A 19014-nucleotide genomic window follows, 5' to 3' on the forward strand; every position below is an offset into this window, starting at 1 on the left:
TTTTTTTTTTTTTTTTTGGTTCGTTGCAGACGTTTGAAGAAAGCCTCTTATATATAGACCTACACACACCCACACAGTAGATTTGATTGTGTCTCTTTATTATTGTGCAGCAGCTTTGATTTGAACAATTTTTTTAATCTATTTCTGCATCACATTGTGTTACGCACACGTGGCCGCTAATCGTTTTAAAAGCAGGGATGTGTGCATCGCTTTTTTCGCATATATAAAAAGAGTTCTTATTTTTCCCGCTTTCAAAAATTGTATTCCGGCACAAGTGAAAGCAAATATTTTAAATTCGGTCAAACAGTCTATTTTTTGTTTAGCGTAATTCAGCGAAATGACAAATAAATCACAGACGCTCTGATTTTGCAAACTTTTTTTTTATGATTTTTCTCTTTATCCAGAAGGCAAGGAGAGATGAAAGAAATGCCGAGAACACAAAATAAGAAGAAGAAAGTAAAGGAGTCGGCGATTTGAATTAGAAGTGAACAAAATTGGCTTTGCTTTCTTACTTTAAAAAACAAAAAGAAATACTTTCAAGTAGCGACAATAAATTACTCAAAATTTAGACGAATTAGATTTTCAAAGTGAACGGGATTTTGTGTAAGAACAACAAAAGAAATCGTTATGAATACCGATCAAAAGGTGTACACATCGACAGCGAGTGCAAAGATGGCTGCAGAAAGCACTTTTTCCCAGACCGCATGTAATGAGAAAGAAAAAAATGCTGTTAACATACAAGCGAATGAAGAACGCAAACGTCTCCATATAACACACGTCGACTCGCTGGGACCCTATTTAAAGATTAGTGGTCACCTAAACCCCGACATAATGAAGGTGGTGCGAAATCAAATTCAAACATGTTTAGCCAATTGCTACGCCATTGATCCGACATGGCCTGTGACACGTCAGCAGGCTCTACTGTTACCTGGTGCCATGTGTTTATATAAGCGTATCAATGATGGAACATCGGTCGATTTTGAATTTGTACGCGCCCGTATTAAAAACGTAATCGCTCCCAAATCTCCGCAAGCCACGCCGCAAGTAGATGTTGAAGTTATCGATTACGGTTATATGGCAACAGTGGTCAGTTTTGAGGTAAGCTTTTTTTCTCTCTTTCATTATTTCTTTTACTTTCATTTGGCGACAATAAGTATATGTTTGCAATATATATATATTTTTATATATATAAGGCGATACCCGGCTGTTTAATATGCAAGTTATGTGGTATGTGACGCCTGCTAGGGCGGTTTTTTTTCTTATATGTAATGCTCATTGTGGAATATGGGTTTTTAAATATCTTTCTATTGGGTTTGTGACATATTTTTTCTTTAGTTCCATGTATTTCGAAATATGAGTATCTTTATCTTCTAGCATTTCTCTCTCAATTTATATGAGAACGGTGCCGTCTTGCCTTCTGTCGTCTTGAATTCTAGAAATTGTAAAAGACTTGAAAACTAAGGTAAAAAAAATTTGATATAAGTATTTCCTTTCGCGATCCAAACGTAGACATACTCAATATTTCCTAACCTAAGAACAATTTACTCTAAAGAAAGTAAAAAGCGCAAAACTTTTTTTCACATTTAGGCCACACCTTATGATTTGTTGGCAAGTTTTGGATGTGAAATTTTTTAAAAAATGTTAATAAACTCAATGTCGTGCTTATATTGTATTAGCGTGTGCAGTGGATATCTAGACATTAGCTTTTTCTTGGGGTCGCATAACAATAGTTTCTCCTTTTCTTATATTTAATATAAGTTTAATAATTTCCATTGGTCTTGCAAGGCATCGTATATAACGGTAATATTTTCAACTGTAGTAAATTATTTTTGTTTGCAAAGTTGGTGAGTTTTTTGCATGCAATTTGTGTTTTCTGCATGACCGTGATTGTAAAAGTGAAAGTTATAACTTTAGCGCATAACCGGCACATGGTAGTAAAAATAAATAAGAAATTCGCATTCCTTTTGAAACGAATATATTCATATGCCCCGTTACTAGTTTTAATAAACTTTAAATAGATAATAAAATCTTAGCAAAGGGCTGGAAGATACCAAATCTATTCATAAGAGAGTCATATTTTGGCTGATAGCTTTTGAGCTAAGCACTCACTCTGCAATGAAATTCTGGTAGAATCGGAACCGGGCTTGTTTAAAATGTATGCATTTTGTAGATTAAATCTTGCTTTCTAGAAAAGCGAGCTGTTTTTTAAGTGCTTTTAAGAAATAGGTAGAGTACAACCTGTTATAGAATTCTATCTTCAACAGGATCCAGCGTAAATGTGGGTATTTATCAATAACATGTCGCGTTTTGAAAAAGTCTTCATTTCTTCATTACAAATATCAGACAATAGAATATGAAAAAATGAACAGAGAAAGGAAGCGGGTTTAATGAGAAAGAGTTCACTGCGCAGCAGTTTCCAAAGCCAATTTCGAAATATATTTATTTATCGATGCCGTTATTTAAGCGTTAAGCGCCTCTAATGAAAAATTCCCGACATGCCCCAATAACAGTCGTGTCTTAATATGTTTCATAATATACAATAAAGATATAATAGCGCCGTTGCTGCAGTCTAAAATGATAAATCCATTACCTTATTTAGTTCTTCAGTGTTTTTAACCAATCGATAAACTAACTGGAATAAAGTAATTACCATAATTATATATGCTAATATGTAAAGCAATTTTAAAATTAATTTTTCTCATTTATGTTGTCTTGAAGGATTTTTCACAAACGTTTTTCTAGTTGATATTGAAAAGTTTGTTTTTAACGTAAATATAAAATGATGTAAGGGAAATTTTAATATGCGCAGAAACCTCAGAAAACCTATATACCCCTCCTTAGCTTGAATTAACATTACCGATTCGATTTATTTATAACCTTCGCGAGGAAGCACAAAGAGGATTGTAAGTTTTTCCTTCCAATTCTTTAAGCTTAGGCACAGGGGGAATGGGAGTGGCACCAGAATCACGTAGCACCATTTTCGTATTCAGATATTTATCATCATTTAATGAATGAATGCATTCCGCCTGTTTGATGATATATTAATCCTTCTCAACCTTGCATTTACACCCTAACATCACTTAAATGAGGGTCCTATTAAGAGTTATGCGTATGTATAAGACTTCCGTTAGGATCATTTTCAACCTTATCGCCATATTTACAATAAGTTTCCCAATTGCTTTGGGCATGTCTGTCCGTCCGAAATAAGTTGCAACTAACTTTGAGAGTATTTCGGAATGGAACTGGCTTATTGGTTTATTAGATGGTTGCTGTAAGCTTTCTCAATCAAAATGGATATTTTTAGTACTTTTTGGCAAAAATAGATGCAAGATTATATTATAGATGATGGCGGTATGGCGTGCTTACATTTAATATCTAGCGTTACCACCCGTCTATAATGTTTACCTTGATTTGAAATGTTATAACAAAACAATGTAGGGGAACGTAGTCACTTACGATCAATTTTTTTCCGTAATTTCACAAGATATTTGTTCGAAGGGAAAGAGTAACTTCTGGTTTTTACACATTTAAATCACATTCGGCTTTGACTGAATTTTTCAATACCCGATCCATTTTTAAAATTTTGAGAGCATCATCCAATCGAACATGAACCTATGGCTGATTTTAGCTTATATTCGAATTCAATATAGAAATTTAATAAAAGAAAGTTTAAGGTTAAACTTAAGGCGTTAAGCAATAATGTAGGAAAAAGGGAAAACTTTTTTTGATTTTCGCCATTTACGATTGGATCCGCAGAAGAAAATGTGAAGCTTTAGTTCTGCAGACAAAGATTTCAGAAAGAAATTGAAATACTGGCGTACCAGAGTTCGTGACCAGTCAAGAATTTTTATACATCGGATGATGGGCGGATACTTACCGCCTGCTCGACTTGTTTGCTGTAGTTCATAAGGAAACGTTGCCCTTGGAAAGCGATCTTTTCGTTAATTGCTTAAGACGATGATTGCATTATGCGTTGTGCGTGGAGCGCGAAAGATAAAATTGCGAAAATTAAATTTTCAGTTGTTCAACTCTCTTCAAATCATTTTGGACTTTCAAAGATACCTACAAAGATAAACATGTAGCTGATAATTACTCCAATCGCTTGAAAACTGTGAACGTTTCGAACATGGCAATTTGTTGACACGTAATTACATCCCTGATGCAATTTTCTGGGTGCTACACTCGAAATCTAAGCATATCATAGTCCCCCTAAGTGCTTGATATACAAAAGTTATCCTTAGTTTTTTGCCTGCTAATGGATATCGACCAGAAAATGTTTTTCTCTTATTTCTTTTAAATTGATATAACGTTTATATTTTTGTTCCAGTTGCTCTTTCCCCAACAACCAGAACAACTGCAGAACATACCGGCCACGTGTTCGGAATACATAGTCCTGGGCATATGTGAAGATTGGAAAAGATCGCAATTGGATGAAATTTCACGTACGATATCCCAGCACACAGTAGACATTTCCATTATAAAAGAAGTAGGAAAAAAACTTATGTAAATTAATAATCATGTGTCTTAATATTTAATTTTTTTTATTTATTTTTATTGTTAGTTTAATCAATTTAAATTTATTATCATGAAATGGAAGGACTTTAATTTGGCTGAATATCTCATATTGCAAAAGAAAATGGGTGCTCCAATTGAAAATGATTTATTATTCGATAATTTTGAAAAAATAGTAAAAGACCTCCAGCCTCAGGAACAAAAGCAACAACAACTTCCACAAAAACAGTTTCCAAGCAGTAATAATAATAATAACAACGCTGCTATTTTCGCAAATTCCAATTTAAACAACAACAATAATAATTATCGTAAAAATCAAGGTTTAGTAGATACAATCACGAGTGGAAACGGCGGAGCTGCTAGCCCTAACAACAATTTACCGGTTAATGATGTTAATACTGTTAAGTATGGTCTGTTGAACCTTCGACGTCCCTTGGATGCCCGTTTACAACAACTACAGCATCCGCAACAATATCAACCCCTAAAGACTCCCATACGCTCTAGTACAACCGGAATCAATGCTATTTCTTCGGGCATAAGTCATTTACATAATCCGATGATGGTATGTGTGTCTTTTAAAAAGACTACGATTTACTGAAAGTTGTTCACTTGTAAACTGTTTGTTTTTTCTTTTTTTTTTTGTTTGTACGTACCAGGTCCAACATGTGTCTCAACCTTTTGGAACTGTGCGGCCAATGATGACAGGCAAGTGAAATTGTATATTAACACTAGAACTATCGACGACCTTTTCTACCATATAAGATCATTTTGATCCTATACTTTTGCCAGCTTGCCACATTCGTACAACTGAAGGTAGGAAGCTGTAACTTGGCGCGAACATCTCTTCGCCGATTACAACGATGTAACGTTAAAAAATGATACACGTCCACCATAAATGAAAAATTAAAACTACCTCGAAGAGAAAACAATAACTTTCTCATATTTTCGTCTATAACTTTCGATCCTGTAAAAATATCTCTGTATACTTTCTACCTAAATGTTCCTCAGTTTATTTCTAATTTACATAATCTCTATTCAAATGGGAAATAAATTGGAACTAAAATTTTATCGCCACTTGAGGCTGTATTAAAAAACCGATCGAAGCTATTTTTGGATTTACAGTGAAAATCATCCTGACGAAAACTTGCGTTGCAGGCTTTATGAACTGTCTTGACGGGATCGATAGTTATAGTCAAGAATATGAAAATGATGTTGACTTTCTTCCGAGATTGTTCCAATTTTTTTCATATTGCATAAGCATAAGCAATACCTAAGCCAACTTTCAGGATCTTATCTTCATTTTTACTACTATGGCAAGTATGCAAAAGCATGGGATCAAAATGATTCCTTTGGTAGAAAAAGGTCTATGTCATCAACATGTCGAAAACTAGACCAGCTAGGAAAAAAGTAATTATAGGAATTTTAAAGTCACTCAAAAAATTTTGAAAAATGACATTCTTTGTAACTGTTTCTAAGTAGATCGATCATTAAAAAGAATCAAAATAAAGTAGTCGGTAGTTTTAGTGTTAAAGATTATACATAAGTTGGAAATTAATATTGGAAATGATAACAATAATAATAACAATTGTTATTATGTTCTTCGAAAATTAAATATTAATTTAAAGTTAGAAAGAATGACATCAATCTGGCCAAACAATAAATATAAAAAAAACAAAAAAATTTTTCCATTGCCGTTAATAAGTGTATAAACATAATAAATTTTTTTCTACTTCAACAGGAATTCAGGTACAAAATAATCGCTTTGCTTATAGCGGCATACGTTATCAACAAGTGTTTACACAACAAATGCCTCATATGCCTCCCGTAAATACGCCGCCGGAGTATAATAATGGTTATCATGGATCCGTGGTATATGATAATGGAGTATCAAAATTTAATATGTATAAACCGCGTTACCAAAGACCATCCCATGCAATGGCTATAATAAAAAATCAGGAGGATTATATCAAGAGAGCTACTTCTGCCGGTCCTGCGACACCTCCATTGGCGTCCGCTCCTCGTCGCTTTACATCAGCCACTTTCAAATCGAATAGTTTAACTGTAGGTCAGATGTACGATGTGAGCGTGAGTTTTGTAGAGAATGGGCCGTTTCTATTTTCGGTTCAACTAGTAGGCGCTCAAAATGATCTCACGGATATGATGAATAAAATTGAGAAAGTAACCCTTAAACAATTTTCCGAGAAGCCTATGCTTGGAACTGCATGTATAGCTCGCTATTCCGAAGACGGTCAGCTCTATCGTGCTTTGATAACCGGCGTTCAACCCTTGTCTTGTAAAGTAGCTTACATTGATTACGGGAATGCTGAAATCGTGCAATACAATGACTTGTATGAGATACCCGAAGATTTTTTAACAAACAAAGCTTTTGCCATACGTTTTACTTTATCGGGCCATAAGGAATTAGAACCTATTGATGAAAGTTTAAAGAAAGCCTTCAAAGATTTGGTGATATATAAGAATTGCAAGTTAAAGGTAATGCCACTGGAAGGGCCTCCTTTAGTGCAATACTGTGAATTATATTTGCAAGAAAAGAACATTCTTGATGTATTAAAACAAATTCAGAAAAGTCGCTTAGTTTATGCCAAGGCTGAACATTTGCAAAATAACGATGTGGTCGAGATCCGTTACATAGATTCACCGAAAAATTTTTATGTGCAAAAAGTAGAAAATATACCGGCTTTTGAAAAGTTAATGGATGATATGTTTCTATACTACAATACCAATCAAATGGTTCCAAATCATTTGGTTCTGGGCGCTCCATGCATAGTGAAATATGAAAACGAATGGTTTCGAGCAGAAGTAATGAGAGCAGACTCAACAGCGATTGTAGTAAGACATGTCGACTTCGGCTATGAACAGAAAGTCACCAAAAATCTGTTAAGTACGATTGCTGAAAATCACTTAAAACTGCCTCGTCAGGCGGTGCAATGTTGTTTAAAGGGTTTCGAAAACAATGAACCGAGCAAAGACTTGGTCAGCACCCAATTTGAAATGTTGGCTGAGGAATCGAATCGCCAACGTAGATCTTTTACTGTCAAAGTATTTCGCATCCAACCGGACGGTGTTAATCTGGTTAATTTATGCACCAAAGATTTAAATGTTATGAAAAAATTGTACAAGTTGTCGATGCCTTTCGAACAATATTTGACTTTGGAGAAGGAAGACTTCAATATACGGTCTTCTCCTCCAACAAATCATAAAAATGAAAACCAAAAATTAATGAGAGAGAATGAGCATAAGATTGAGCATAAGACACCTTCCACGGCGTCATCTAGTGATGGAATTTCGGCGCAGTCGAGTAAGAAAGCTATACGCACTCTAAATTCCACCACCTTACAAAATGATGAGCGCCCTTCACAATTGCAACAGCAATCACCAAATCCTAATCAAAAGACTCAGAATCGTAATACGTTCAATGTAAATAATCCTGGGCTTTCATCACCGCCCGTCACAGGAGCCCTAGAATGGGATAAGCAAAGTTCGAACAGTTCGATAAACGACAATCGCGATTCACGCTCAAGTTCCAGCGAAGTTAAGCAACAGCAACACCACAAACGTCAAGGTCATTATAATAATAATTATAATAACAATAAAAACAATTTTGTTTCCAACAAAAACAATGGTAGCAATCATGGTTCTATTAATTCAGTGGCTAGTGATAAAAGGAGCAGCACTAGCAGTAACAACTACGGCCAACGATATCAACAAAATACTCCACCTCGCTTCCAAAATAAACATAAGAATCAGCAACAACAAAAGCAGCAACAACGCCAACAGAGATCACAAAATGCTCCTCAGGGTTACTCGCAAAATTACAACACATCCAACGCAAATATCTCACCGGCTGCCTCAACAGTGTCAGCGTCTTCTTCTCGTAGCTTACCTCAACAAAAGGAGCAGCAAACAGCAAAACAGTCGCATTCTAATGAAAATTTAGCTAACACTTCTACGGGTTCGAACAATAGCGTTTCATCCGAAGATTACATGCCTTTGAATAAGTCGTTTCCAGTACAACCTATCGATACGCCTAGCCGGGAAGAAATCACCATTTCTTGGTGGGTTTCTCCCCATCAATTCTTTACCCAATTAAGATCTCGTTTGCCTGAATTCGAACGACTTATGGCGGATATGCAAGACTTCTATCATAAGAAACCTTTGCAGTCCTTGCAGTTGAAAGTGGGCTCCCATGTAATGGCACGTCACCGCAAAGACAATGTCATTTATCGAGCGCGCATACTTGGTTGCAATCAAATGTTACGAAAGTATAAAGTTTTATTCGTTGACTATGGCAATCAATATGCCGTTACTTCCGAGGATATATGGCAAGTGGAGAAACGTTTTGCCAATTTTCCCATAATGGCCTATTTATGTGGATTCTATGGCATTGTCTCTAACTATGATCATCTTTATATGATCGATCGTATGGATCAGTATTTACCTCAAGGTGCCATATTGCAATGCGAATACATTGAGTGCAATTCGCGGGATTTGTATTACGTGAACGTTAATGTAAATAAAGTTCCATTGAAAGAAACTCTACTTGCGGAAGGTTTAATAACGCAAATTTCTCCAGGTACGCAAAAGCCAAAGCAATATACATTCTCGAGACATTTTACTAAAAGATATTTATTAACTTTCAGAACTGCAGTTAGATTTACTGGCAGGCCAACAAGTACGTGCCAAAGTATTTTCAATAAAAGATATGCTCAATTTTAAAATAAAAATTCCCTATGGCTGTGATAATATTGAGTATATTGATCTATTGTGTTCCTATGATGATATACGTTTCGTTAAATCCAATCCTGATATTTGTAAAAAGTTCAAACGCTTTTATGAGGACAAATCATGCGTGCTAAACATCAAGGATGTCAATGATAATAAAGTGTAAGCAAGAACGAAGATAATTTTTTTCTAATGCTTATCCGACCTTTTTGGTATATGTACTATTGCTTTAGAATTGTATACCAACCTAATAATGTTGGTCGGTCCTGTTCAATTTCCCACATTAGGTACACAAGAAAACAAAGCAGAGGAATGGACAGACAGGCTCATATCAAATCATAAAGGGATTATGATTCCATTGGTATCAAAAATGGTAGATCTGTCTCAAATACTTCTGGATGTTGGATGTATTCGCACAACCGCAACATGACCGCAATTGGTGCAGGATATAAAAAGAAAGAAAAAAATATTATTGAGCACTACTTTGCTCTCATGTCTCATATATCGACTACAAATTCATTTTAAAAATTTATCGGAGCACAACGAGAAATTTACAATGAAATCGAATGAAAGAAAGTCTCCGCTATAATAACAAGCCAGAACGCTACAGTCGGGTATTAGATCGTCCGCTAAATAATAATCTACGTTATAGGTACCATCATAATCTCTATCTCATGGTTATTTGTCGAAATATTCGAAAACTAGATATTGTCTTACTTTTTGTAAGAGAAGTATCAAATATCCCCAAAAATTTTTTTTTTGATATAACGACTTTTCATAGCACAGCGTTCTATGTGTAGTCGTAGTAAAAATTATCCTTGTTAGACTGGACAAAAACATATCATACTGGACCGAAAACTGCAACCTGAAAGCTTGAAGAAAGGAGAGACGAACAGGCACGACCAACGATATAAGGTGTAATTATTTGAATTGCAAATCAAATTTAAAAAAAATTTCAACATAGATTGTTGACAAAAAGTAACCACAAACATTACTTTATTATACAGGCTTATGTTACGTCCCTTGCTTCCTTTATTGAAAGAAGATATACCTTGGTATGTATGCTCGCCGCCATTATTGCTGGAGACGTTTAACGTACGGATTGTTTATGTAGCATCGCCGTATCGTTTGTACGGTCAAAACGTCGCCACTGAAGAGCAAATGTCTCAACTCTTAAACGAGATGTATGACTACTACGAAAATGAAGGTAAGTTTAATACGCTATATATAGGTTTTAAGAAAAAATACTCACTCAACTCAATCTTATGCCCATAGGAAGTCAACTGGAGTCATTTGAATTGGAACAAATTTGTGCAGCAAAAGGTAGCGATAGTAATTGGTATCGAGCTCGTATCGCGGCCAAACATCCCATAGAAGAAACTTTAGAGGTCTATTATATCGACTATGGTAATAAGGAAAGAGTTGAAAAACAATTTTTGAAACGTTTGGAAGAGAGATTCTATCTCAATCAAAACGCCCACGCTGTTGAAATCAATTTGCCTTTGAAAACTTGGGCAGCAGATACACATTCAAAACAAAAGATTAAAAAACGTGATATTACTAGCAGTAGCAATGCTAGCACTAACGATCTTGTTCCCGATATTAAGATCATTAAATACTTAAGTAAATTGTGCTTGGATCACGTGGTTCTTGTTAAAGCTTTTGAAGTTAGGCAAAATCGTCTAATGGCTGATGTAGTTATGGAAGATGGAAAAAATATAATTGACTTACTTAAGGAGAAGGAGTTTGTTAAAGGCCGTGATGTCGAATACATGCGCAAGCTGCTCGATAAGGAAAAACCTAATGTACTGGAATATATCGAAACGGTAGACTTGACATTAGAAGATGAAGAAGATAGGTTAGGCGAAGATGGAAAACATTTAAAGTCGAAAGTTCTGTCCCCAAAGAAAAAGCAAATAATGGAGAAAGAGAAAGGACCAGAACCGAAAGAAATTAACGAAGATGCCGTCATCGACAAGCGTGAAATAGATGAGCGAGAAGGATTTGCAGAGCAGTTCTCAGATACTAAAGTCGCATTACCGGTATTAGAAAGTGAAGATCAATTTGTTGGCGCAAATAAGGAGTTACCTAATATTGAGGAACCTCTTAATAACTGCATGCAATCTTCCGAAAAGCATGAAATTCTTGCTACACCACTTGTAAATAAATTGGAACTGGACCCTTTTGCGCATATGGAACTTGCTGTTTTGGCCCATTGCGATAATCCAGCACAATTTTTTATACATTCTGTGTCAAAACTTAAGGACTTGGAACGTTTGCAAGAAAATTTACAAATTGTAGCCAGTTCTCTACCTCCTCTAATGCGTATCATTAAGGATGCTTATTGCATCTCCATGTACTCAGTGGACAAGCAATGGTATCGTGCCAAGATCCTAGATCCTGAATTGATGGTTTTACAGTTTATTGATTTTGGCAACACCGATTGTATTACGGATACTACCGATCTTAAGGAGATGATTGTTTTTCCTAATATCGAACCTTTTTGTATACATTGCGCTTTGCCAATACGCCCTAACGGCACCGTTGATTGGGTGGACGCAGCAAACGCTATTTTCAATGACTCTTACAATAAAATCTTGAGCTATGAATTTATAATCCCAGGAGAAGGATATAATAAACGCAGTTTTGTTAATCTTTTCATAGATGGAGTTAATGTTGCCGAAAAACTTATAAAGGACGGTTATGCTCGACCCTTGCAACTAGTCGACTCGGGCGAGAATTGTTACATTTCTCACGTAAACAGTATCAACGACTTCTACATACAATACGAGAAGGATTCTAAGGCCTTGGAATTGATAGAAATTTATTTAGGCAATTATGAAAGTTTACCAAATATTAAGAAATTTGATTGCAATAAAGTTGTGGCAGCTTTGTTCCCCGAAGATGAAATGTGGTACCGTGCCAAGTTATTGAAGGAGATTAAAAGTGCCGATAGCAACAGTTTCGAGGTATTATTTATAGATTATGGAAATACGTCTATAACAGCGGAATGCAGAGAAATTTCGAAGGATATAGCAGAACTTCCGGCTCTTTCGCAGAAGTGTTGTTTAAAATTACCAGAGAATTGCTTAAATTGGTCAGAGAAAGCCGAAGAGAAATTTCAGGATATTGCTGCAACTGGGGAAACTATTTTCAGTGTTGAGTTACGGGAACCAGCTGCCGATCATGCTAAAGTTTATTTATTAATTGACGGTCAAAATATTAATGATGAATTGGAAAAATTATGTGAGAGGAAGCCTTCAGCCATAAATCTCGATATGAGTAACAGTTTTACTACTACTTCTCTACAAACTTCTATATACGATATGGGCGTTTTACAAGACGCCGTTGTTTCTCATGTGAATTCTCCCAGTGATTTTTATATACAATTCGCTAAAGATGCTATACGCTTAGAAGATATGGTTCAAACATTAAACAGTTTGTCGATGGAGAAATTAATAAATCCCGAAAAACATCAGCTATGCGCTGCCAAATTTGGAGAAGATCAAATTTTGTACAGAGCCAAAATCTTAGAGGTCTCACCGTCAGAAGAAGAAAACGATATCGCTTCATGTCGTGTTTTATTCATCGACTACGGAAATGAGGCATTGTCTTGCGACATAAAAATTTTACCCCAAGATTTATTGCAATTGAAGCCCTTCGCCAAACATTGCCAATTGGAAAATAGTCATAAGCTTTTAGAGCTTGGCGGTATCGCTACAGAGTCTTTCAATACGTTGCTAACCAAGTGTGATGGTTCAGTAAAGCTAGAGATTGTAGGCGAACAGGAATTTGACGCTACCAACTCATGTATTGTTGTGAGGCTGTATGCCGCTGACACGGAGGAGAATATTTTTGAAAATCTCTATAAAACATTAGGCGTCAATAACAATAATACACAGGTAATCAATACTAATCCCTTTTTAGAGAGTTTCCAAAAAACGTGTGTTATCTCGCATGCTGTCTCACCTATGAAGTTCTTTATACAATTAAAATCGAATTCTCCAAAAATGGATTTAATAACTAAAACGTTAAAAAATATGATAAGCATAGAAAGTCTGAAGCCTATAAACAGGCCTGTGGTTGGACGAGTTTGTGTAACCTATTCCACGGAAGATGAATGCTACTACCGGGGTCGTATTAGTCGTGTATTGAGTAAAGAAGAAGGGGTTGAAATATTCCTTCTCGATTATGGCAATTTTTTGATATCGCAGGATATAAAAGAAATGCCCATAGATTTATATTCTATACCTAGTTTGGCTTTAAATTGTCAATTGAATGCAATTCCTAGTGTTAGCAATGAAGAAGAAGAAAGCCTTCTAAACGAATGTTTCTTATCGCTATTGGAAACACATTTCGGCGAAATTTATGAAATTCAAACCGAACAATATGACGAAGAGAAAAAAGTATACTACGTTAAATTACAAGTTAACTATAAAGATTTGGCTGAAGAGTTGACACGAACTTTTGGACTACGTAAAGCAAATAAAATCGAAGAGACATTTTCTCCTTTACCCACACTACATAATTGCAGTGTAATCCATGTCAATTCAACTCAGTCATTTTATGTACAATTTAACGATGACATAGCATCCCTTGAACATATTACAGATGCATTGTTAGACGCTGGCGAAGAATTTCCCGTATTCACGGAACTGAAAATGGGCGCGTTATGTGCCGCTCAATTTCCTGATGATGGTGCTTACTATCGAGCAAAAATTATCAATGTCTTAGAAGATGAGGAAGTGGGTAAATGTGAAGTTCACTATTTAGATTTCGGAAATAATTCGATAACCGATCAGTTTCGTCAATTACCACCGGAGTTAATCAAAAAGGAGCGATTTAGCCAACATTGCTCGCTAGAGGCCACCTGCCCTCCGAATGAGGAGATGAATCAAACTTTTATTAATTTAATCGATCAACGTTTTTCGGAAACATTCCAATTAGAGTTTCTTAAAAAATCTGAATCGTTGAACATAGTACGGTTGTTCTATCAGGAGAAAAATATCTTGCACGAAATGCAACAATTGCTTAGAGAGCAACAACTACAATTACAAACAGCGCAAGAAGTAAACGGTTTTTTCTTAGATAAGGAAGGTAATGCAAGCGATTGAATTTGGCAGAACTTTCCAACTTGCCAACAACAACACAGCAAAAAATTAACAATTGCTTGAAGTAATCAACGCCGCAGGAATTGTGCAAATTAAGAACATAAGTAAAAAAAAAAAAAAAATGATTTAATGAACATAAAAAATCGATATAAAAAATAAAACACGAAAAAAAAAGGAAAAAGAAATCAATCTAAGATGAAAGCTTATACACCCGGAAATCAAAACTCGAAGCAGTGTCAAAAATATATTGATATATATATATATATATATATATATAGTTTAAAGCAATTAAAAATATTTTAAATAAAAAGCCTTAAATTTAGCATAGACTTGAAGTTTTGCCAAATAAACAATAATAACCAGGAACTCTGAGAACTTCTGTAAACAAACAAAGCAAACGAACAGTGAATTTAATAAGGAAAAAATATAAAAATAAAAAAAATGATTAAACTTAGAAATCATCAGATGATCGATAAAAAAAAACCCGTATTGCATTTTAAATGTGAGAAAAAAAGAAAATGATTTTCGATAAACTCTAGTTCACTAAAGTCGAGAGAGAGCTTATCTCAAAGAAAGAAAGCAATTAATCGAAATTGCAAAATACTTTCGTATATGAAAGCCTAAGGCTCGAGTAATGGAAAGAGAAAATGAATTTAAATGTAAAAACCATCTTTTTTTTTTTTTTTAAAGCCATGGGCTTAATATGTGAAAACATTTGTTGTATATTACTCCTTTTTATATATAAAAAGTACAGTTAATCCAATAACATAACATAAAATTGATGATCATCTTGCGTAAAAGTTTTCATTCTAATTGAGTTAACATCGACATTATTCACGGGAAACGTTATAAAAGAAAGTGATTATTTTCTATACAAACAAAAAAAAAAAAAAAAAAAATCAAATTAAATAAATAAATAAATTAATAAAAAACAGAAAAAAAAAAGGAAAACGAACGAACTTAGTTTATAGTAATCATCGAAAATATATAAAAATAATTTGCTCATTGTATTAAAAAAAACCAAAAGTAAATATGTAAACTTTAAATAACGAATTGTCATAAACTAATTTTTTTTTTTTTTTTTTTTTTTATAAGCCACAGAAGAGAGAAACTAAAAACCATAAAGGAGACGTTAAAAAGAAATAAAAAATAATTCTCATTAGCATCAAAGTATTTGATAAAATTGCTTAAAATAATAAAAATAAGGCAATCGCGTGCTGCTTTGCTTCTCAGAAATGATAACGGGGTATGGAGGGGGTAAAGAACGTGTAGAACGAAAAAGAGCCTGTAATCGAGCGTAGAAATGAACGCGCTGCATATTTCGTTATCCCCACTTTCCTCTATGCTCTTGAAAATTAATGTTATACTTCGTTAATATTAATATATATCAATATCAATATAAATTGGCAAAAAAAAGGAACAAAAAAAATAAAAAAAATATCAATCATAAATACTTGTAAAAGAGGAAAGAAATAAAAGGAAGATCATACCTCCTTTTTTAGCAACCATTTTTCCAATTGAAGCCAACATGATATCATTTTTATTTGATAGTAAGTAATAGGAGCGATCACACTATCTCTCTCTTTCCCCTATTAAATGAAATTCGATATCAAAGGGCTGAAAAAATCTGAATTTGGTTTAATAAAAATGAAATTCCGTTGAGATTGTGCTTCTCCCTAGTTTTTTTTTTATGTATGCATTTTTTTTTTTTTTTTTTTTAAATAATAAGCGCGACTTGTTAAATATGATTTTAAGTAATAAGCAAAAATGTTTTAAAATGTTTTTGTTTTTTTTGCTTCATGTCTTAATCTCTCGCATTCATAAATAAACTTTGTTCGAGTCTCTTGAATGGTTTTTAGGATTTCTCTGCATATTTTATATGGTTGTATAAATGATATCGGATATACTAAGTAGTTTTTTTAATGAAATTAATTTTGTTTTGTATAATTTAATAAATTTTTAATTTTTTTTCTTTGTTTTTTTTTTTTTTTAGGATTTATTAAATCTTTAATTTTTTTTCCAATATTATTTGTTCAAAATCTTAAAAAAAAAAAAAGAAAAAAAAAAGAAATTTATTATTTTGCTGTGATTTCTTCTTTCTAAATGCTAAAAACCAACTTTGTTTCTTTAATTAGTTTTGTGTTTATATATATTATACATATATAACTAATAATAAAAAAAATTTTCTCTAATTTTAATGTAACTAATGTCTTCTGAACGATGCATAATACATGAATAACATGTTAGAGACTCATTACCATTATTATTATTATTATTATTTTTATTATTATCAGGTATATAAATTTGAAACAAAATGAAAAAAGAGAAGCTTTTTAATTATGCCATTAAAAACAAAGAAAAAAAAAATTCCTTCTTTTTGTATATGAAATTTATTATAATAATAGAGTAATGATAAAATAACAAAAGAAAAACAACAACACCAATTCAATGAGGAGTGTCCCAAAATTACTTAACATTTTAATTTATTTTTATTTCATAATAAATTTCTCTTTCTTTTTTTTTTGGTTCATTGGAAAGAAATAACTTGGATTTTGTGGCATATAGCGGATTAAAGCCTTGACTGCACGCGATAATTAATGTCAGTAAATATCAGTTCATTGCGGGGACACCCTGTATATTAAAAATTAAATAAGACATATATAAAATAACACCAAAAAGAAAAAAAAACAATTTTTTGTTAATATTACTCATGAAATTCATAAATCAATTAAAAAAAAAAGCAATAAAAACAACAACAACTCGAAACTGAAATTTTTGTATTTAAATTGAAGAAAGTTTTTATATGTAATAGTTTGCCGAATCTTTACATGATATTTACGTAATTCTTATTTGAATTTTATACAACTACACGCTCCTTGAGGTCCTGTTGGCGAAACTTTAAAACTGCAATGAGAGCGAAGCGACAGATATTCTTGATTGCAAATCCAAGCTATGGTGATTGAGGGCAAATTTTTGCAAAGAAAAAAATGTACACCGTACACGTCTTGATGTACAGGATGTACTAAGTTTGTGGACACGTATGTAATTCCCAGAAAGGCGTGAGCTAGACCTACTTTTCTCTTGGATCAATTTCTGAACTCTTTGTAAATCGGTCTAAACTTGTATGTCTGTCCGATATGTGTCCATGTGTTTTTGTGTGTGTGTGTGTGTGTGTGAAAAATGGTTCGAATCGTACCACTTTTGACCACTTCCCATATACTATTTTGAAAAATGATGTGAATGTTTTAGAAGGTCGTGGCCCACTATAGTCTTTCACTTGTTTACTTTTTAGGGTTTCCCGAGTCAAATAAAACTTCCCAAGCGAGGAAATTGTGTTCGTTAGAGAAATTAAAAATGCGACAAGTAAAAAAATTATGTTCACTTGTGTTGTGTAATTAATTGATTGTCGATTTCCAACTTCTTTAATTGGCTAACACAGGTGGCTTTAGAAAGTCCTTATGCATATTCATTTAAAGATTTTTCCTTACAAAACTACATTAGGATACCTTCACCGAGACAATTAATTTGATGTTCAAAGCGGTTCAAAAGGATTTAATGCGCCTGCCGAGAAATTAAAAGTTTACGCTGAAGCTTTCTTGTGCGGCTTATGTGTGTGTGGAGCGCGCAAAAGGGGCATGTCCAGCTAGTAAAAGAAAAAGAAAGCAAAGGAAGAACAATAATGAGGAGGCATATCGCATAAAAAAATTTTTTCAGGACGAAGGACGTAATACTCGCCCTTACAATTTTTTCACAATTCTTGCGAATTTCGGTCCACATTATAAGGAGAAAGGTGTAGGATATTTTCGATAAGATATTTGCACATTTGAATATTCTCTATTTACCAAAGGTTCGTCTATTTTTCGTTCCAAAATTGAATCTCTTTATGCAAATGCTCGCTGATCGTTCGAAAATCAATATCTCGAAAAAGTCTTACATATTTTTCTAGCTGTAGATGTGTAGATCATTCGTCTTTTTTTTTCGTCCAAAATTGAACTAGTTATGCTCTGCTATGCTGGTTTCGTTACAGTTATAAAGCCATTTCGATTTATACGCTATCGACTGCCATCAACAACTCACAGTTAGGTAACAAGTTGCTCAGTAAACAGAAATGTCAACTCAAAATTGATAATTTCTTTCGAGTTAGTTTGACAACGAGAGACGTAAGCCGGACCTAGATTGAAATTTTCGAAATGGTAAAATGGGCTTTAACTTGAGTTTCCACATGGCAGCTGCAGTGGTTCGTAAGTGCTAACGACAGTTACTATATTGTCCCATAAGTCGTTCTATTACGCACCATAGTCATCAAAAGCCGTTGTAGACTATAGATTAGTTTAACATGGGACTGGATATTAATACCTATTTGTTTGCAACTGTATCTTTTCATATAAAATTTACGCGATGCCAATGCTTTTGAGGGAGCACTGCTCACACCTTTCTATTAAGAAAGCCCGTTTTCAGTTTATATATTTTTGCGGTCTGGGGCAATGTCACAGAACTTGTACTCAATGCGCCGTGGAAGTGGAACCAGGAAGCTAGAAAATTATCGCTGCCATACGGAGGTCTAACGGTCACAAATCGCGGTTATCGTCACTCAGAGAATATTCTAACTCAAGTACTGAGGCTTTAAAACAAAGTTCGTGGCTTTATA

The 19014-nt window shown here is 34.0% G+C and overlaps 1 protein-coding gene across 1 annotated transcript; it reads left to right on the forward strand.

Annotated features, from left to right (window-relative positions):
- Positions 1 to 380: 380 nt before the first annotated feature.
- LOC119636864 (maternal protein tudor) lies at positions 381 to 14497 on the forward strand. Its single transcript, XM_038032524.1, has 8 exons — positions 381 to 1098; positions 4328 to 4486; positions 4562 to 5074; positions 5169 to 5217; positions 6251 to 9106; positions 9174 to 9417; positions 10263 to 10462; positions 10531 to 14497. The coding sequence occupies exons 1-8, from the start codon at positions 628 to 630 to the stop codon at positions 14367 to 14369; spliced, it is 8331 nt and encodes a 2776-aa protein (XP_037888452.1). The 5' UTR covers positions 381 to 627; the 3' UTR covers positions 14370 to 14497.
- The last annotated feature ends 4517 nt before the right edge of the window (positions 14498 to 19014 follow it).

Source organism: Glossina fuscipes, unplaced genomic scaffold (genome assembly GCF_014805625.2).
Source record: "Glossina fuscipes isolate IAEA_lab_2018 unplaced genomic scaffold, Yale_Gfus_2 42, whole genome shotgun sequence".
NCBI lineage: Eukaryota > Metazoa > Arthropoda > Insecta > Diptera > Glossinidae > Glossina > Glossina fuscipes.